Source organism: Zerene cesonia, chromosome 15, assembly GCF_012273895.1.
Source record: "Zerene cesonia ecotype Mississippi chromosome 15, Zerene_cesonia_1.1, whole genome shotgun sequence".
In the NCBI taxonomy this organism is placed as follows: Eukaryota; Metazoa; Arthropoda; class Insecta; order Lepidoptera; family Pieridae; genus Zerene; species Zerene cesonia.
Window position 1 is genome coordinate 5,299,096 of NC_052116.1, and position 20,956 is coordinate 5,320,051.

The 20,956-nt window shown below is 33.2% G+C and overlaps 2 protein-coding genes across 4 annotated transcripts; both read right to left on the reverse strand.

The window, feature by feature from the left end:
• Window positions 1-653: 653 nt before the first annotated feature.
• Window positions 654-16,233, reverse strand: LOC119832248 (nuclear pore complex protein Nup214-like). 3 transcript variants are annotated; one of them, XM_038355907.1, is made up of 28 exons: window positions 15,942-16,233; window positions 15,726-15,864; window positions 15,479-15,645; window positions 14,535-14,707; window positions 14,043-14,254; window positions 13,619-13,739; window positions 13,451-13,538; window positions 13,075-13,177; window positions 12,670-12,826; window positions 12,048-12,096; window positions 10,963-11,158; window positions 10,699-10,757; window positions 10,118-10,321; window positions 9,378-9,547; window positions 9,034-9,195; window positions 8,417-8,599; window positions 7,680-8,140; window positions 7,312-7,461; window positions 6,876-7,052; window positions 6,178-6,678; window positions 5,770-5,850; window positions 4,551-5,688; window positions 3,715-3,905; window positions 3,350-3,478; window positions 2,795-2,855; window positions 2,081-2,226; window positions 1,639-1,762; window positions 654-1,112 (listed from the first exon to the last, which is right to left on the reverse strand). In XM_038355907.1, exons 1-28 carry the CDS (start codon window positions 15,978-15,980, stop codon window positions 1,082-1,084), a joined length of 5,412 nt encoding a protein of 1,803 aa, XP_038211835.1. In that variant the 5' UTR covers window positions 15,981-16,233; the 3' UTR covers window positions 654-1,081. The 3 variants fall into 3 exon arrangements, with proteins under 3 accessions (XP_038211835.1, XP_038211837.1, XP_038211836.1); XM_038355909.1 differs by lacking the exon at window positions 7,312-7,461; XM_038355908.1 differs by lacking the exon at window positions 5,770-5,850.
• A 1,225-nt stretch (window positions 16,234-17,458) lies between these two features.
• On the reverse strand, window positions 17,459-20,386 carry LOC119832374 (D-beta-hydroxybutyrate dehydrogenase, mitochondrial). Its single transcript, XM_038356043.1, has 6 exons — window positions 20,300-20,386; window positions 19,548-19,654; window positions 18,968-19,114; window positions 18,318-18,475; window positions 18,026-18,191; window positions 17,459-17,856 (listed from the first exon to the last, which is right to left on the reverse strand). The coding sequence occupies exons 2-6, from the start codon at window positions 19,645-19,647 to the stop codon at window positions 17,519-17,521; spliced, it is 909 nt and encodes a 302-aa protein (XP_038211971.1). The 5' UTR covers window positions 19,648-19,654; window positions 20,300-20,386; the 3' UTR covers window positions 17,459-17,518.
• Between the last annotated feature and the right edge of the window lie 570 nt (window positions 20,387-20,956).

A 20,956-nucleotide genomic window follows, 5' to 3' on the forward strand; every position in this document is an offset into this window, starting at 1 on the left:
AAGTAATAAATGTTATTTGCAGTTAACAATTTTCTTTTTTCTTTATTACAATATTTATGGCAAGACTAGGTATACAATATTTCGAATCAACTTTTGCTCAAATAACTGTAATAGAAGTCACCAATCAATTTCATAATGTTAAGGTGCATTTCACTTTACGATTAAATAAGCCTTTTGTCATCCAAAGTGAAAAAAAAGGGTGAAAAAACGATCCGCTGACCATAGTAGCATTCGCAGATCAGAAGGTTTTCTGATTTTTTTATAGTAAAAAACCAGGGTTATGGAAATATTAAAGCGCGATAGATTTTGCATACTCAATTATGCCACTATAATAAAACATACATAAAATTACTTTTAGTAAAAGGGGTACATAGAACAGGGACAACATAAGTCCAAATTTCGCTAATCTGACGATTTGAGCATAACCTTAGAGAATTATTGATATTTTTTATACTCCTGCGGCTCCTCTGAGCGCACCCACCAGTATTGAGGTGCTCACACTTTCTGAAGGTACTTAGCAATAAGGTTCCTTCTTTTATATTAATCTAATGTATAATCTAATCGAGTAAATCCCGAAATCCCCTCTCCCCGTAGAGCTCCCCTAGTACCACTTGTATTCATTATAGGAATGAGTAATAACAACAAACAATATGCACATTATAAATATACCAAAATTTTATTTCATTCTTAACCAAATAATCATTACATTAAGGTGTTTACATTGCTCAATTCCCAAAAACATCTCATATTTTTTAATAATTCCAGTAGTTCAATTACTCAATAAAAAATGTATGTAGACTCTGGAACATTGGTCATATTTGTACTGATTACTTTTTATTTTAAAGTGGCCAAAACTAAAAACAAAATTGCTTATCAGGTCCATTATTTTTATTCACTTTTACTTTTACAACGTTATATATCGCTAGAGGGTGCACAATATGACAAGTGCTAGCGCAGAGAGCAAATCTTCAAGGTCATTGAGCAATGTCGTCCCCTTAACAGAATATTAAAACATCACATTAGATTCTTAAACATTTCAGTGCATTCACAGGATTTATCTTCATGAAGTCGTAGTTTATTGTCAACCGCGCCAGCCAGAAAAAGATGGAGATCTAGAAATTGAATATTTTATTATTTATTTTATACATTTGAAATAAAAAGGAAAAACAAGTTTATACTTAGTTAATTGTTTTAATTCATTCCTAAATATTAATTCGACTGTATTTTTTTGTTTTCTTACTCGATATTTCCATGGTTTTCAACCAATTGGCCTATTTTTAGTCAGGAAATTGTTGTCATTTGGTTCCATTTTAGAATCTGGAGTGGTTGGTACCTATCTCCCGAGAAAGGTCGGTGACCTTTTCCGTAGAAATGAATTATCTGCACTTATATATACTAGACACTTGTCCCGACTCCGCCCGGATATCAAGAATCCTCTTTTATCCCAAGGGAGCATTTAATTGGGGTAAAAAGTATCCTAGCACCCAAGTCAGTTCGTACCCTGTCTGTATACCAAATTTCATAAATAACCCGTTGAGTAATTTCAGCGTGATTGACGGACAAACATCCAAACAAACAACTTTCACATTTATAATATTAGTGTGAAGTGTGAATTGTGATTATGTACATTATACATACGTGTTAAAACTAGGTGCGGGCTGAGGCGCTTGTCCCGATTGCTGTGCGAGGTTACCGAACGTTAGCGTGTTCTGTGTTGCTAGGTTCTCGAACGTTGCATTTGATTGTGTCGGCGAACCGAACCCTGGAAGTAATATTTTATCGTAAATAAGTTGTGTTGCAAAAATTCATATGAATTGAAATGATAGTGATACAATGATATATAAATTATTACTAATAAATTGTAAATGAAGGATTTTTAATGCACTGGTCTCTCGGTTTCGAACGAAAGCTAATACACTTTCAAAAATTAAATTAAAATAGATAACAATCTGGTGTGTCTTCTATATTGACTTTGAATAAATAATCATGCTCGAGTTGGTTAAGTAATTTAGGGAGTCCATCGCGGACAAGCAATGTAAGACGTTATTTATATGTATTAAGATTATAAATTGAAACTGACCAGGTGATGTCGCACCAAAGACTTTTCCCGGAGAAGTGTTCCCAAACCCGGTCCCACCAAACGCGGGCGCCCCTCCGAATGTGGCGGAGCCCCCGAAGCTCCCACTGGGGCTCTTGTTCACACCGCCAAATGCCGACGCACCGAAACTGTACAAGTAATTATATTGTTAAAAAATTTATTAAGTTACTTCTATTATAAGCTTATTTAAGATATTTAAAATGATATATGAACATAAAAAGTATGTGAAGAAGTATTGAAAAGCTTTTTTAATTAAAAATTCACAAACTATTTTATATAACATTCGCTAATTTAACTAATTTATGTGTATGTACAATTATAAAACTTATATTTTAGTTTGAATCATCATCATCATCATCAGCCCATATATGTTCCCACTGCTGGGACACAGGCCTCCTATAAGGGTTCAGGCCATAATCCACCACGCTGGCCAAGTGCGGGTTGGCAGATGTCACATGTCGTCGAACTTTTAATTCTTGGACATGCCGGTTTCCTCACGATGTTTTCCTTCACCGTTTAAGCAGTGGTGATGTTATCCACATGCGCAGATAAATTGAAAAATCAATTTATTTCCTGCACGCTCGCCCGGTCTCGAACCCCGACTTATCGATTTTGAAGTCCGAGGTTCTCACCACTGAGCCACCACTGCTTTTAGTATGAATGCTGATTTGTATTTCTTTTTATTATATTTCCTACCTTGGTGGTGACGAGAATACAGGTTTTGAGCCAAACACGGGAGACCCTCCAAACGCGGGCGCTATAATAATAAATAAATAAACAATAATAAAATAAAAAAGACTAGGAAGGATTCAGATACAAAACATCTATAAATTTCGTTTGCTCAGGCTCGTAAGAACAAACACAATCATGCAAAGATTCAGATTATAATATGAGTTAGACGTACACAAATTCATAAGAAATTCGGTACATTAATGAAAGATGTGAGTTTCAATAATTATATTAACTTCTCAACTAGCTGACCCGGCGAACGCCGTTCTGCCTTACTTTTATTATTTTGGGGTATGGACAATATTTCTCCACTATTTAATAGATGTTATGTTACATATAAACTTTCCCCATTTCATTTCATTTTATTTCTTCTTGACTCACTCTATTTATTACAAAAACCCCATCAAAATTGGTTGTGTTATTTTAAAGATCTAAGCATACAGACACAGACGGCGAAAAGCGACTTTGTTATATATTATGGTGTGATTTATTCGTATTTTAGCATGTTCCAGCTAACCATACCTGATTGTTGTTGCGGTGAACCGAATACAGATGCTTTTTGTGGGCTACTAAAAGGCTGGCCCGTGGATGGCTGACTGAAACTCCCTCCAGAGCTACCAAATAACGAACTTTGCGTTGTTGCTGGTTGCCCTATTTTAAAATAAAACATATATAAATTAGAAGTAATAAACATTTCACATAAAACTATTGGATGTACTATGGGAACTAATGTTGTTGATTATTATATAAGCTTGTAAATTTATAAAGACACATAGTAGAGTTTATAATAATACTCTATGAGGAGTCTGGGGTTTATGTAACGTGTAATTTGTTCAAAAAACGATGTTATTATTTATTTATGTAAAGTAATTCTCCTAATTGCTTACCAAAACCAGAACCAAATCCGCTGGAAGCTGTATTGCCTCCACTCCAGAAATCCGTGGCTGGCTTCTGACCAAACCCACCTCCACTGTTATTGCTTCCGCCAAATATGCTAGCGGCTGTCGGATTGTTACCACTGAACGTTGATTTTGCGCCAAACACATTCGTGTTGGAACTTCCGAATACTGAAGCGGAACTGAATAAAGTCAAAACAATGAGTTTAATTAAAATTAATTTTATATCTTATTATTATTATCGCCAAAGAACTTCCAATTGTCAGAATTTGGCCAAATTTAAATGAGAGTACGTGGAAGGTCTTTAAATAAAAAAATAAATATGGAACTCTTATCTAATTTAAATCATTTAATGTTAAAAAGTAGCTTTTGTGCTAATCTCAGACTATAATCTGTTTCTGTACCACATTTCATACAGATGATTAGCTGTTTTTGCGTAAAAGTAACAAACATTCTTACGAACTTTCGTGTTTCTTTTTTGTTTTATTTTATGTTACAGTCGACGATGGAGCTGGTGGGACGCTTGATGGTAACCGCTACCACCGCCCATAAACATTTGGAGAGGTATAAGGTCCATTGCAGACCTTACGCCTCTATAAATGGATTGCCGACTTTTTGGGAAAGGATTAAGAAAGGATTGGCGATAGGAATAAAGGAAAAGACTGGGAAGGGTAAGGAAAAGGATATGGGCCTCCGGCTCCCCCACTCGCCGAACGAAACACAGCAGAATGTCTTTTGTGGGGGTGTGGTATTTCCCCGGTGCGAGCTGGCCGTTTCGTGCCGAAGCGTGCTCGACTACCGCATATAAAATTGTTAATGGGTCTCACCTGCTGCCAAATAGATTGCCTCCACTTTGAGACGGGGCACTCGTTGAAGAAATACTGACTGAAGCAAATAGGCTCGCACCACCATCCCCAAAAACAGGTCCAGCTTGACTCGTAGTTGATGTTCCGAATAATGAAGATTGTGTAGTGGGTGATGCGGCGAACACTGATGAAGCCGGCGTAGTGGAACCAAATACAGATGACTGCGATGTTGGAGAACCAAACACAGTGGTCTGCGATGTAGGTGCACCAAACACCGACGTCGGTGTCGTCGCAGCATTACCAAAAACTGGTTGTGCGGCGGTAGATGAACCAAATAACGATTGTGTTGTAGACGTCGATGTTCCAAATATACTGCCTGTACTTGATTGCGTTGTAGGAGATGACGCACCGAATGTGGACGATTGCGTTGTTTGCGATCCGAACACAGGCTGAGCATTACTGCCGAATACAGTACTTTGAGCAGAAGACGTTCCAAACACGGACTGATTAGAAGAAAACACAGCGCCACCTCCAAAAGTAGATGCTTGTGTTGTCGTGGAACTAAATAGACCTTGACCAGAAGTAGCTGGTGTACCAAAAGCAGTTTTGTTTGCGGTACTGAAAACGCTTTGAGCGGAAGCCGCGCCAAATACGGAGGAAGTCGCAACGGTTGTAACGCTTGGCGTCGTTGTTGTAGAACCGAATAGAGAACTTCCAAAACCAGCTGAACCGAAACTTGATGTAGCTGTAGTAGTGGTATTAGTTACTTGAGTGGAAGATCCAAATAATGGCTGAGCTGCCTCTGAAGATGGTGCACTAAATATTGAAGATTTTGAAACAGCACTACCAAATACAGATTGTGGTGTAGCACTGGTAGTTGCTTGTGTTGTAGTCGTTGAAGCTGTTGGTGTGGCAGGGGATGATACTGTTGAGGCAACGGGTGTTTCTGGTTTTGAGCCTGTTTGTTCGGATTGGGATGTAGTTGGTGGTTTTTCTTCGGTGGTTTCTTCTTTCTGATTCTTGATAGGATCTGGTGTAGAAGCAACAGTAGCTGTAGCGGTTGGTGGTTCGGTAGTTTCGGGTGTTGTGTTTGAAGCTTTTGCTGGTGCCGAGGTGGTAGATGTCACTTGAGATGTTGTAACTGCCGGACTCTCTGACCCTGAAAAAAATAAACAATGACGATTTTTCCTCAAGATAAATTAAAGGTACATTTAAATTAAATAATTAATTAACTCCTTACCAGTAGTTGATGGAGTAGAAGCGAAAAATGATGCAGGAAGAGATTTTTGGATTTTAATTTCATTTGGCTTCTTAAGGTCCACTGCAAAAGCCGAGTTATTTATAGTAATAATTTTTGTATGTTTTATACTACGGTATTGTAAATATACTCATTTTTGAGAATTAAAAAAAAAAAGAATAGAAAAAACTTGTACTCGAGGCGGGATTCGAACCCGCGTCTTTTTGCCAAACCGTAGCAACACCAAGCCTCTCGGCCATCCGTAATCGAATTTCTTCTACTCTTCTTTCTACTACTAAATTCGGTTTCATGTACCTTAGGGTAACACGTGATCAAACTACACAACTACACTTATTACATAATGTATTTCAATGCTACAAAACTAAAAATTTAAATTATAATCAATCTTACCAACAAAAACGGGTTGCGAAGGTGTTACACCGGGAGGGAAGCTTAAAGATTGAATGGGAAAAGGTTTCAGTTCACTTTCTTTCTTTGCAACAGAAATTTTGACTGCAGCTTCCGCAGGTTTCGTTACATTTTCTTTGGGCACGGAAGCTTCCTTTTCTGCTTTTGGTGCTGATTTAACTTCGGTTTTGCTTAACGTTATCTGATTTCCTTTAACGAGATCAGGAACATTTTGCACGTTTGTTAAGGGTGTAGAAGTCTTCATACTGAATATGTTTTGCAAGGGTTTATTTTCTTTAGCTTGTAACTGAGTTGTGGGTTTTGTTGGGGTTGCGCTAGTTTCGAGTTCGCCCGTTTCATCAGATGTCACATTGGGTTTCACTACTGGCTTTGTGTCTGGGGCGGGCGATTCTGTGAATTTACTGAACATACTCGTCATTCCAGCTATTGGTTTCGATGAGAATACTGATGAAGGTGTACTGTTCGTCGTGGTGGGTTTTGCAACTGTAAAGACAATTTTTTAATAAGTTTTTTTTTATAGAAAACTATGGGCATTATCTATACATATAATACATTTGAAATATGGTATGAACCAGCTTTAAAATAATTAAATACTATAAACAGCATAACATAGTAAAAAATGTTTTATTTGGTCAATTAATTAAAAATGAAAAAATAAAAAAACATTATTTAATACTCACAAGAAAAGGAGGTCGGTGAGCAAACATTTTGCAACAAATTATCAACATCACTTTTCAAATAATCTTGTAATGAACGCTGGTTTGTCGGTGCAGTTATATTAGTAGCGATAGGTTCGGCTTTGATAGGCGCTACTGAAATTTGGGGTTGCTGCTTAGGAGCATCATCGGTCTTTGTTTCTAGAATAATTGATTGTTTATTAACAAACGCATGAAATAACGCAATCTATTATAGTTATTTAGAAAGGTTATTTAGTCCATTACAAGCTAGTTAATGAATAATTGGAGATTCTATTAAATTTAAAATTTAATATTTATGCACTTTTTTTCACTTGACATCAACCACACTATCTATGTTTGTACTATTTTCTTGCTGTTATGTAAACTTGTTACGTGAATAAAAAAGTTTATCAGGGATTTAATCGATTACATTACATACCTCCAGTAAACAATGATCTGGCAACATTTCCGAGAGCCGGTTTGGAAGTTTTTACTATACTGGCTGGTGAAAAAGTTGGCATGGAAATGGGTGATTCTTTTAAATTTTGAGGTTTTGGTTCCATTTTAATGAATGTATTAATTTGATGAGCTGCGAATTGTTAATATGTTGGAATGGTTATTTATTGTATGTGACATAATTTGAATGGGAGATCATTGTTAGAATGCATTTAATGTGTAATTACCAATAATTTAGTGTTCCACTTCACAGTTAATATGTTAAAAGACACGAAGGAAGGCGTGAGTAAAGTGATTGGAATTCAATTAATTTTATAAAGGTGTTAAGTAAAATCATAAAATCTACCACACCTGGCTGTAATTCCGTTTTGGCCTGCTGTAATTTCATTTTAGCCTGTGCCTCATTTTTCATCTGTGCCTCTATTTGTTTTCTAATCTCAACTTGCATTTCAGCTTCAATTTGTCTCTGAATATCCGCTTTTATTTGTTTCTGTATTTCAATTTGCTTATGAGCCTCAAACTGTTTTTGGTATTCAATCTCTTTCTGGGCATCAATTTGCTTTTGTATTTCTATCCGTTTCTCCATTTCGCGCTTTTCTGCTCTCTCCTTCACGCCTTTCTTATATTTGTCCCACATAGCCTCTAAATGCTGACGAATTTCGACACTGACTGGTTTAATTTTCTTAGGTCTATGGTTGGAAATCATATCACGGAGAGCATCCAACTTTTGGGCAGACAGTTCCTTCTCTTTATTGTTTTGAGGTTCAATGCTCATGTTTAGAATGTTTTTAGTCAATTTTGTTAATGGATCTCTAAAACATAAAAGTGTTAATAAAGAAATAAGAAAAGTGCTTAATACTTAAAATAATCCAGCCCTTTGATAAAAATTAAATAATATATATGGTTGTATAATAAATTTCAAAATCGGTTCCTTTGGGTTTGTATATTAAAAATGTATTATATAAAATTAAAATGTTTATTATATTATTGTAGAAAATGCACAGCCAACATTCCGTCCTATTTCGTACATAGCAATAAGTTATATATTCCTTGTAAAACTATGAGAAAATTCCATAATTCATACGTACTTATTCTTAAATGGTGTGCTACGTAACAACGACGTGGATTTGATCATTGGCGTCATATTGCATTCGTTGAGGGTATTCCTTAATGTTTTTAACACAGCTTGTTGTCGGCTTAGAATCTCTTGCTGCTTCACAAGGGGTTGATAAACGTCGTCTAAGATTGGTCGAATCATGCGTTGGCCTGGCCTATGTTAAATGATAAATATTAATAAAAATGTACTCTATGTCCTTCTAAATACAATAAGTTTACGAATTCCAATCATTAAAAAATAACTCGACTTTTAGAATTAGTTCCTAATGAATCTAATTGACTTTGTAGAATAACTAATTTACCTTTATATGAATTTTTTTTCGGTAGTTTCCTAATAAGAATTATATTCAAGAAATACCAATACACAATAAAATAAAGTGAATATTAATAAATCGATATATGCTCGTATAATTTTGTATTGTCTTTATCATATCATATTGAATGAAAATATTCTATATAACAATAATATGTACAAATTTATTGTATAATAATTAAAAATGGTCAAACCAAAATGTTAACAGCTATAAAAGAGGCTTTATTCATTAAACTGATTATGTAACAACAATGAGTGAGTAAATAAAACACATACTTTCCATATTGATTTTTAGTAGACACTTCATTCCACTTAAAGTCGAGCGCTTTTTGTGCTTGATCCAGCTGATTCTGTACATAATACGCAAGTTTCTTGATAGAGGATAAACGTTTTATAGTTAACGGATCGGCCTGCGTCCATTCATGAAAGTCTTCCACTCTAAAAATTAATTTCAACATTATATTCCATGAAAGGCCTAAGATAAACAAAAAAATATCCTAGTATTATACTATACTAATTAAGTATACAATTCTGAAATTATAATTTTAATTAGAATAAGGAAATATTGAAATAATCCTATATATCTGAATTGTTAAGTAACTAATAAAATAAAACTTTACTCAGCATGTGTTTTAGCCTCAGCAATGACCGCACAAGCTCTGACTAGCTCCAACTTTAATTGAATTACTGATTCTCTCAACTCTTCCACAGAACATTCTTTCTTCAATTGTTCCGCATTTAATGTATGGAGTTCTGAGTTTGGTTTAACAGAATCGATTTCTTGTTGAATCTGTATTGGATAAGATGAGTTCTTATAATAATTCAACATGTTGATATTAGTAACATAATATTCTATGCTTAATAATATAATAATATTATTGTGTGTGCATAAGTCCCATGTCCCCTGGTGAACTATGGGGAAGATGTTATACACATATTTCATCGATTGTTTCTATTTATATATATTCATTTACCATCGGCCCTAATATAAGTAATTATGTCATAAAAGTTGTAGTAGATGGTATGAGGTTGACCTTCATCCATCTGATAACTATATAAGATCCATATTTTCGATATATTTTCATTTATAAACACGCCTATAAATAGCTTAGTTTGGTTCTCGAAAAGTGTCTTTGGCTATTTTTCATTTTATTAATTAAAATAAAATCATCACTCTCACTTTCATTAACAAAAAAAAAATTAATAAAAACGGATCAGTTATCAGATGGGTGAAGGCTGATTTTATGCGGGATCTTAGACTATTGGATTGATTAACGATATTGATTTATGCATAAAATTTGACTATTTAAATAAAATATGAATTAATGTTTTAATTATATTATTTCAAAGTAACACCAACCTTATTCTGACTCTCTTTAGTCATTGTCATAAATTTGTATAGTTCCATTTGGAAATCATTAACTTCCTTTACCAACATGTTCTTCAACTCTTGTTCCACCTTTGCTTTGTTAGCCTTCTCTTGTTCCGATTTCAATGCAGCATTTGCCTCCACTGTAGCGGTCTGACTGGGAGTGATTTGTACTGGAGTTGATTTTGGTGCTACCTGCAATTGTTTCTTTTTCAGACAGTACTCAAAATATATTTAAACTTCTTTTATGTAACAATTTTATTAAAATGCTAAACTGCCTTCAAATTGTCAGAGTCGAGCTAGACAAAATTGTAATGCGACCACCAGTTCTGATGTAACAAAGTCAAAAAAAAAAACATTTAAATTTATAACTTCCTCCCTTTTTGAAGTCGAATTAGAATTGTTGATTTACAAGATTGAAAGATCGAAAATAGGATTAGAGGATCACATAAAGAAGTATAATATTTTCAGCAAAATTGTTCAAATATAAAAAAGGTAAGTTACAAAGGTTGTTGACTAATACGATTTATTTCATACTATCTATCATTTTATTCATAAGCATAATTTCTTACCGGTGTAGTTGATACAGTAACAGCTGCTGGTTTGGCTTGTGTTTGTACGTTAAATGTTGCTGCAATGATAAATAATATTCTTTCATTGTGTCAATTTTAATGATAGGTTCAACTCTTCAAGTGTATGTAAATTGTGATTCAAATAACTTTTCGTGTTACTTTGAGAATCTTAAAAAGCATTTTTATGATTTTTCTTACTAACAGCTATGAGCAATAATAAAGCATCATTTGCTTATCTCAACAATTTTGAAATGATTGATTTACCCGTAGCTCCGATAGCACTCTGCACTTGCGACAAAGAAAATGGCGCGTTATCCGTACTCGGTTGTTCGACCGTCGGCAATGTCTGTTGTGCAGATTTCGTGAGTTGTTGAATTGTTGTCAACGGTTGTTGTGCCGGTGGAGACGGTTGCATAACTGCTTGTGGTTGTTGAATAACTGGCGCTGGTTGGCTTGAAGGCTAAAAAAATTTGTAAAAGTGATTGCAAATTGATAATTAAATATGGATAAAACACATATATGTATATAAAATACATTACTTTATATAACGTAATAAATATATACTAATATTATAAAAGGTTACGAAGTACGAGTTGTATATAAGTATGTTTGTTACGTATACACACATAAACTACTGCAACGATTTCAAAAGTTCTTTCATCATTTAAATTTAATATATATGTACCACGGGCGGAGCCCGGGCGAACACCTGGTTTTTTATACAGATTTTTCGTACAGTTTGTAAGGAGTAGGGTCACGAGGAAACTTCGATAATAATTTTGAAAAAAAAAAACACTATATTGGTACTCATTTTACAAATAATTTTATTTTTAATGTCGTTTTACTACCTTTTCGCTCTGGCCTTCACCCCCGTATTTAAATAAAATTCCCACAAGAGGAAAAAAACATTTCAACGCGGTAACAAGTCGCCTATAACAGTCTAAAGCATCCTTATTACAACACGCACACAAACCAACCATAAATCGCTCAATTGCGAAGAAAGCAAAACAAACAAAAATCTTTGATACTGTAATTATAGTATGTAATGTAGTAAGGATTTCTTGATCATGTATTTGAGTTCCAGTGGTAAAAGCTTATTTGGCAGGACACAGAGTACGGCACTTACCTACTTAACAATACCGTAAATCGCATCTACCATATCTTTCTTAATATATATTATAAATTACGAGTCACGTTTATCAGCGATGGGCTCCTAAACTATTTAACTGATTCTAATCAAATTTGCACACCATGTGCAGTTTCATTAAACTTAAAAGGTGGGATAGTTTATATTATTATTTATTAATTACGATAAATGACTACGATAATATAAAAAACAGGAGCTTTACCTGAGCTTGTGGTTCTGGTTGTTGTTGTGGTGCATCGTCTGGTATTTCACTGCAAAAATAATATGTTTAATAAATATATAGTAAGTATCCCATATCATGTGAGTAGTAAGTTGCCTGCAACTTTGCCAGGGTGATCAAAATAAATTTTCATGGTACAAACTTTTCTTCCCTATTTTATCCCCTTTGGGCTAGAATTTATTAAAAACCTTTTTTAGAGAATGCATACATCATAACCTGCATGCCAAATTTCAGCACCATCAGACCAATGCTTTGGGCTGAGCGTTGAAAGATCAGTCAGTCACCTTTGCCCTTTATATATAATTGAAATAAGATGACTCTTTTACTGTAACATTAAAATTTTTACAATTGTCTCTTATTTTAGTAAAATACACAGATGATTGACGGGTTAGTTGTTGTTTGTAACAGCGTTTAAGACACTGCATGAAGTAATTATAATGCACAATATTTATTCAAAATGGCGTCTATAAGTCTTGATAAATAATTAATTGGTCATTATTCAATCTGAGTTTGTTGCATACTACAGAGATAGTTTTTCTGCTGGACCATTGAAACTGCTGTATTTTTATATAACATCCTCAAGTTATTACAACAGTTTGGTTACCTTGTCATAGCAGCAGTTGGTACTAATTTGAGAGTCTGAGGTGGTGTGCATAATACTGCAGCTCCTTTATCCAAGTTGATAATATTGAAGATTGTTAGAAGACCAGTTTGAGACACAATGAGCAAAAATGGCATTGGTGGCAGAACTTCGTTTTCACCTTATAATGAAAGAGAGATATATTGTAAATATAACATTGTGTACATTGTAAAAGTTTAATGTATAAGAATTGCTTTAATATTTCTTTGCTTTATATAAAATTACTACAAAATTTTGTTTTTCTTGAACCCAAAACTAATCAAATAAACAAGTGTGGACAGTTATTTTATTTAACCTTGAAAACAAATATTTGGTTTTTTTTGAAACAACATTCCATATTCTCTTTCACAATAAAATTTTATCATTTACCCCATGGTAGCCTCTGTACATCACTAGTATCAATGCATAATCCAACTGGGTAGTTTTCTTCTTTCTTAGCTGTTAATGGCAACTCTGGTCTGGCTTCATCATTCTGAAAATGTTTTATATGTTCAATACTTGATATAATGTCAGAAATTTATGATTCAATAAATTTAAATACATATTTTTGAAAATTTATGTTTAAAGCTCATAAATTATAATATCAAAAATGATCACTTATGTTCACGGTTCAAACTCAGGATTCGTCCCCCAGGTATGTTACTGGCCTGTTTTGTAGAGAATAATAATTTATGCGATTATTGTTCACAAAGTGAACTAATACAAGTTGTAATATTTCTCAGCCTATATAAAAAATAATGCTTACCTGGCACCATTGCATCCATGACACACAATCTTTAGATCCAAGGGTTGCAATTTCCATGCTATTTGATGACGATGATATTATAATATTCCTGAAATTTATGACAAAAAATATTAAGATGTACATATTTTTATATCAAACTGAGACTCAAGTAATTCCAAATCTCTTTACCATTGGGCAATTCCATGTAAATAGTAATACCAAGGTCTGTTGGAACCCATACTGTAGCAAATATCTTCATAGTTGAGGCATGCTGGCTTCGCACCCTTAGGTGTGCTGACTATAGTAAGAGCTAAAATCACAAAAGTTCACTAAGATATCAATTTTAAAAATAATTTTTTAACAATTTTTAAAATATCAATGTTTTATATTTAAAGAATATTATTTACACATTTTGATTCAATATTCATACCTTAATAGCAGATAATAATTAGCAGTATCATATATATTCAAATCATAGTCATAGTCATGGACATGGTACAAAGGAAAAAAAAATTATCAAGTTACCTTTCTTGGATAAGAGTGACTTTTAAAGCTAAAGAATTAAAATATTATTTATACTGTAACATACATAAATTTCAAATGTATTTCATACCTGGACGGCTATTGTCAGATGCATTTCTATATACAACAGCAAATTGGTAAGTGGATATCCAATAAATAGCCAGAGCTTCAACAGGGGCTCCTTCAAACAAATTGGGAGCTGGTACGGATTTCATTGGTGATAAATCTGGTTTGTATTGGCAAAGTGTTCCATCATTATTGCCAGTTACCAACTGTTTTCCTTTAGGGCTCCAACATAAACACCTGATCACAAGATGGAAAAAAAAGTTAGGTACTGTATGAAGATTTATTAAAATTATATTCTTGCACAATAACATCTACTGGTCATGTTTCTTTGCAACTTATTTTTAATTTTTCAGTTTGTATGCATTCTTATAATAATAAATACACATTTTTAATGGAAATAAAGTATCTTTAACCCAAATATATTGTCCTGTGTACTTAATTTTTAATGTTTCAATGATTACAATAATAATTTAAGTTTATATATAAACATGAAACAGAATATTGACAATTGGCTTACCTTGCTGTAGATTGTATTTGCTTTTTCTGCATAGTACTAACTTGACAAACAACCAAAGTACCATCAAAGAACACAATACCTATAGTGTCAGGTACACTTGGATTCCATTGAAGGGAAGAAACAAAAGTGGATGGATTGATGTCACATTTTATAGTCGCAGATGGTCCGACATTCTGAAAAAGATAAGTATTACTATATATATATATATATATATATAGCTTGCCTTATGTATGACATGATATGAAATAACATTATTAGATGATGATAAAGATGATTTACTGGGTGAAACATTTTCTGCAGCACATAATTACTTAATTATTTGGTTATCAACTTATTTTAATCAAAATTTTAAGAGATATGGCGTGAGTCAATTGTACATAATATTGCAAATGGCATCAGTGATTGTTTTTTAATTCAAAACTTCATATTATTTAATATATTATGTATTCTCTTCACAGGAGTATACTGGATATATAGTTATATAGAGTTATTGATAAACCTCACTCAATAGTCTCTTGTCTCTTGACTCCACTTTAAAGAAGAATTTGTGGTAAAATTGGTACTAATATTAAATAGCATTAATTTTAACAGAAATAATAATGTCTAAGAATGAATCATCCACTACTACACTACTACAATATCAAACTAGTTCAAGCCATAACGAAAAAAACTAAATTATGTAATTTTTTTTTTATGTCATAGCGGGCAACTGAGCTGGTGGTTCGCCTGATGGTAAGCGATCACGACCGCCCATGAACATTCGCACGCATTCTCACACACAGTGGCATGCCACTATTTCACGCCGGTTTTCTGTGGGGGTGTGGTACTTCCCCGGTGCGAGCTGACCCAATTCATGCCGAAGCGTGCTCGACTCCCACAATAAAAAGTCATATTGTTTATTAAGTCTTATGGATATTAGATAATAACATCAAATTATTACTTACTGGATTTTGAAAGTCAGATACTTTATAAACCAAGAGCATTTGACTCCCCACAACAGCTAGCCATTCTTGATCACAGTTTACTGCTATATGAGTGGGCTGTACTGATAGTTTTACCGATAGATGTTTAGGATCAGTCTCACACTTGATTAAATCATCAATATTATACACTGTAAGGAGTTAATTAAGAATGTTGTGTGATAAATTATTTCCAGTCTTAAACATTCGATAGAAAGTAAGAATTGCTTACCAGATAAAACTCCTTGGGGTGAAGCAACAAATACTGTACCATATTTCCTTGATGTCGTCAATAGATTGTACCCACGATTCGGCAATAAATTAGATGTATTAAACACCTTTATTTTCCTTTGTAGCTTGTAAAGCAGATTCTGAAAGCCGGGTTGTATTATAACCTATTAGCTATCTATAATTTATAGGTAATATTTTATATGTAGATGTTACTTACAGATTCATCTATGGCATTGGGTCCAAATTGTACGTCCATCGTAGAAGGTTGAGATTTAAGTTAGTGCAAGAAGACAGAAATAAAATTTAAAAATAATGTAACGTATTTGTAAAAGTAAACATTTAGGACATAATTGCGAGTATCTCGTTGAAAGTACATACAAATTGAAATTGATAAATGGTATTCAAAATCTAAAAGACTGATCAAATCGTTGCAAATACAAGTAAGCCGAAGCTTAAAACCGCAACGACAGAAATCAAAGAGTAGTATAATAAATACGGGTAACAGAAATTCTTACTGCACCTATGTCAAATGTCACATTTCACAAAATAGTAATGTCAGTTGTCAATTGTCATAGTGATACACAACGTCTTGAGACAGCCAAAGGGATCGGGAATTGCCACTTAAGACAAACAAGAAGAAGAAGAGACAGCCTAATGTCATTGAATGAAATGATAATAACAATCTTGATTTATACAATGGCTATAAAACCACAGATTACTTTTATACACATTCTATAAAACGGACTTAGATAAAAAGCAATGAAATTCAAATTAGCTATAAATTTTATTTAGTTATTATTGTCCCACCAAAAACATAAATGTAAAAAAGGTGAGCCAACTTCAGTACAAAAATTATGCCTGGCTTGGTCTTCACCGGAAAAAGAATAAATATCCAAATGAGTTCCAAGTTCTATACAAAATCCTAATTTGCATTTATAGGGAGAAAATTATATTGTAAATAAGTATTAAACTTTTATGTCTTTACTTTATTGGATACCTGTAAGTACTGCTGCTATTTAAAAATGATAGATTAGACTTGGCATTACCAGTTTTCATTATTTATATTAATTTTAATAAAAACTGACCTCTCCCTCGACGTGTCGAGATAATAAAGAGAGTGTATTTTATTTTAAAAATCTAAATAACTAAAATTTAGTTCCATTAAGAGGTAACAATATAGAGTTGAACTTAGTTATAAATAAATAAAAAAAATGTTGCTAATATTGTTTATTATTTACTAGAGCCTGCATAATTACGCATAATCAAATGTCAGAGCAAAAAGAAAACGCCCTGGGAACTTTAAAAAATTAGTCGCGAACTAATCTCTCGACTGTGTTTCGTTGCACCATTTTGTTGGAGGAATCGCGGGAATCCCGGGGAACCGCAACCTCAACCTGTCAACGGCAGCCAGTTACCAGGTCCAGAGACTATCCGCCAACTCGATATTTAACCATATATTTCTCATGAATGTATGGGGCTGGTTTTTAGGTCTATAAAATTACAATTTTCTTAAAATAAAGAGAATTTGAAGTAGGTAGTATTTAAATTTATTTGCCATTTCAAATATTTAATTACTGTATTTTCTTTATAACTGTTTAGAGATGATCATGACTCAATCGATATAAAATATGTTACAAGGATATTACAAAGTAATATTTAAAATAATATTATTAATAAAATAATATTAATAATTACAATATACATAGAGCCTATTATCTATTTATTACATGATAATATATTCATTATTATCTCATCGATAATAATAATAAAATGTTGGCCCATAATTAATCAATTTCAATTAGGAAATCGTAAGAATTTCTTGATAATCCATAAATGGAAAGATTCCGGAAATGGAATTTTCATTAACGTATAATAGAATTTGTATCGCCAAGTCTCCACCTTGTATAATAATTTCGGCTTTTCGTCGTGTATTACTTTCATAAACGTCTCTATAATATTCTCATCTCTCAGCGCATCAAATCTACTTTTCTGTGTGTTCTGGCACAAGTAATTATTCAGTGTTAATATTTTAGATTCGTATATTGGCTTCTGTTCATCAGTCATATTCTTTAATATTGCATCTTCTTGACATTTTTGAGTGAACATGAGGTTACTGGCACCCACAAATCCGCCTGAAAACATGCATGTTTATTTATTGAGAATAATATAACGTTGATTTCTGATATACGCATGTATAAATAATAGATTCACTTCGAATTTTGGGAAGTTATAGACATTACAATATGTATAAAAATACCTATTTAAAATTTATATCATTAGAGAGAAAAATAAAATAGAGACCAGGTACAAATGCCGCGACGTTCAAACCGTTTCCAGAATATTCCAACCGTAGTGACCGCGTCCATGCCAATAAGCCAGCCTTGCTTGCACTGTATGGTCCAAACCTAGGCAATGGCTGTAGTCCACAATGACTTGCTATATTTATTATACGTGGTTGCACAATACCCTGTGAACATATTGAAATTACTCTGTGTATTACTGACTATCTTCATCTTATTGTCAACTCACAAAATCGCCAAAAAATATAACGTTTCATAGATATATCGTATGACTAAACGTCAATTAAGATCACCTCTGAAGCGGTTCTTCTGAGATCAGGAAGAAATGCAGACGCCATTCTCATCGACCCCAGTAAATTAACGTTAATGGTGTTCTCAATAATATGAGGGGTTTGTATTTCGTAGTCCGCGATTGTCATCACGCCAGCGTTATTTACCAATGCGTATAATTCTAAAAAGTTAAAGTAGTTTATTAGAAGGAAGATATCGTAATCATAATCGCTCTAAATTTTAAGAAAAAAAAAGACATAGTACATCAGGCGGCTCATTAACTACCCTATAATACTTTTTCAGTTCAAGTTATCGATATAATTGTAAAACGATATGTATAATTGAACACGGTCAAATCTTGTCAAGTGCATTCTAGAGAGGCTTAATTGTAAGAGACTCGCGCTACTGTCTTAATCCCTGCTTTGAAGTAAAATATAGTTTAGGATGCAAGGTAACCGCGAATTTGGCTGCGGAATGCCTACTTGCAAAAAGTAATATTCCAAGGCGAATTATGTACATTTACTTGGCTCAATAATTTTGTTTCTTATCTAAAATTATATGGCATCATTCGAAATGCTGTCATAAACTTTTCTATTAATGCTGTCTTTTGGAAAAATTATGTAAAACAAGGTACCATCATTTTGTCCAATGGACTGAAAATGTTTATACTCACTATACTCTGGATTTTGTTCTAGAAGATGTTTTACATAACCATAAAACTTTGCAATACTTTCAGGGTCCGTCACGTCAAGTTTATGGGGATGAGCGCATAAACTTTTTAAGGCATATGATGCTTCAGTATCAGTTCCATTGTACATGCCTGTGGGAAGTTTGTTATGAATAAGTTGTAGGTATGTATACTGGTTGATAAGTCAGTTAGCTGGTTCTATTTTATACGAATTATTTTAGTCCGAAATTTATTTAATGCAGTTTTTATATGATACTTTGCGCTTTTTTCATAAATTTGCATACAAAGAAATTTCAAAATACCATAAAGAAACGTTTAGTTTTTACGATTATGTCAAATACCTAGCTTAGTGTCTAGACTTTAGTATACTAAAGAAAACATTGACCCGAAGAATTTGTAGTATTCATTCAATCGAAAAGCGGATTATCTCTATTAAAAACGTACTATGAAATATTATTGCAGTTGTGTTATTGACTATAGGCAACAATTCACTTAACAGCAAATACGCAATGCTATCTTGAAATTATGGACCGCAAAGTAGCACGAATTGCATATGAAAACCAACCTGCCACAGTAATTAGACCTTCTCGGGCCAAACGGGCTGCGAGAGCCCAGCCAAGGCCGCTGTCGCATCCCGTTATGGCAACCACACGAGTCCAGCTCATTGTAATGCTGTAAATACAATATTATGGGAATATGTACAATGTTAGTTCAGATAGTTGTAACATACAATAAATTTAGGGTCAATTGTATTATTTTTTCTTATGGTATTATATATAGAATGTAAGCGAAATCAATATCAATAGCCAATAATAATAAAATAGGCCTTAGTGTCCAATATCATAAAATATCAGTTTTAAAATATCCATCTAGAATCGTTACATAGCCCGACAAAAGTACTAAGATTTTTATAAATGAACAATAAAGGATATACTAACTCAAATAAAAAATTTCACATCATACTTCACTCAGTTTAATATGTATAAAGGTATCAAACACAAAAAATAAGGCGAATTGATAGTCTCCTCTTTTTTTGAAATTGGTTAAATTTTCCAAAAAGGTATTATTATTATTATTTGGTATTATTTTCATGAGTCTATGTTGCCAGCTACATTCCAATAATCCCATTAAACAGTAGGTACTATTTCAAATTATTATTAATATAATTATATATTGTATATAGGGCCCAGGTCAAACTATGGCATATTATTCAGATATTGGAAATTGTTAATAAATTAATTAAAAAAGCGAGGTAAATATTTAAAGAAATAAAATAAGCTACATTTAAGTATTTAGCGTATTAGTAAGCGTACGTACCTATTTTTGAATGTTTATAATATTATGATTCTCACGAAAACAATGCTAAGATGACAGACGCCTAGCTATCACTGACTTTAAGCGAGAGATGATGACCGGAGAATATAAAATAGGGTCGGGTTTCATTGCATATGTATCATGAATTTCATACATTCGTTAAAGAAGCAACAAGAAATAAGAAACTTACACCATTAAACTTTTTATTATTTATACAGACAGTTATATCGAAAAAATTCCCGCCGTATACGAATGAGGGTAGATGCTTAAAGATTTACTTAATTTCAGGTATTTTGACTAGATTCATAAGCTTGTCGGTAATGAAGTGGCCTAATTTCTCAAACAATTTACTAAAGCCAAGTATAAAGAAGTATAAATTTAGACCAGACGTAATAAAAATAGTAACGTGAATAACTCATTACGGTAAGTGTCCCAAATGTTATTGAATGTATTCGGATACGGATCGATTTCATTAAAAGTCCAACTTATATGTAGGTAATTTAGTAGTTACTAGCTGTTCGCCCCGTCTTTGCCCGTGGTACATATATATGGTTAGCTTATGTTACTCATTGAAGTTGCAGCTTTTTAATTTTGAAAGAATTTTTGAAATCGGTCTAGTGGTTTTTGCAAAACGTTATAAACATACAAAAATATAAAAGT

Coding starts and splice junctions, on each gene's coding strand:
- LOC119832374 (XM_038356043.1), bottom strand. CDS start 19,647: ATGAGCTGGACTCGTGTGGTTGCCATAACGGGATGCGACAGCGGCCTT. Junction 18,476..18,967: donor AGAACAAAATCCAGAGTATA/GTGAGTATAAAC, acceptor TTAACTTTTTAG/AATTATACGCATTGGTAAAT. Junction 17,857..18,025: donor CGTCGCGGCATTTGTACCTG/GTCTCTATTTTA, acceptor GCATGTTTTCAG/GCGGATTTGTGGGTGCCAGT.
- LOC119832248 (XM_038355907.1), bottom strand. CDS start 15,980: ATGGACGTACAATTTGGACCCAATGCCATAGATGAATCT. Junction 3,906..4,550: donor GGCAATCTATTTGGCAGCAG/GTGAGACCCATT, acceptor GACTTTATTCAG/TTCCGCTTCAGTATTCGGAA. Junction 3,479..3,714: donor CGGATTTGGTTCTGGTTTTG/GTAAGCAATTAG, acceptor ATTTTAAAATAG/GGCAACCAGCAACAACGCAA.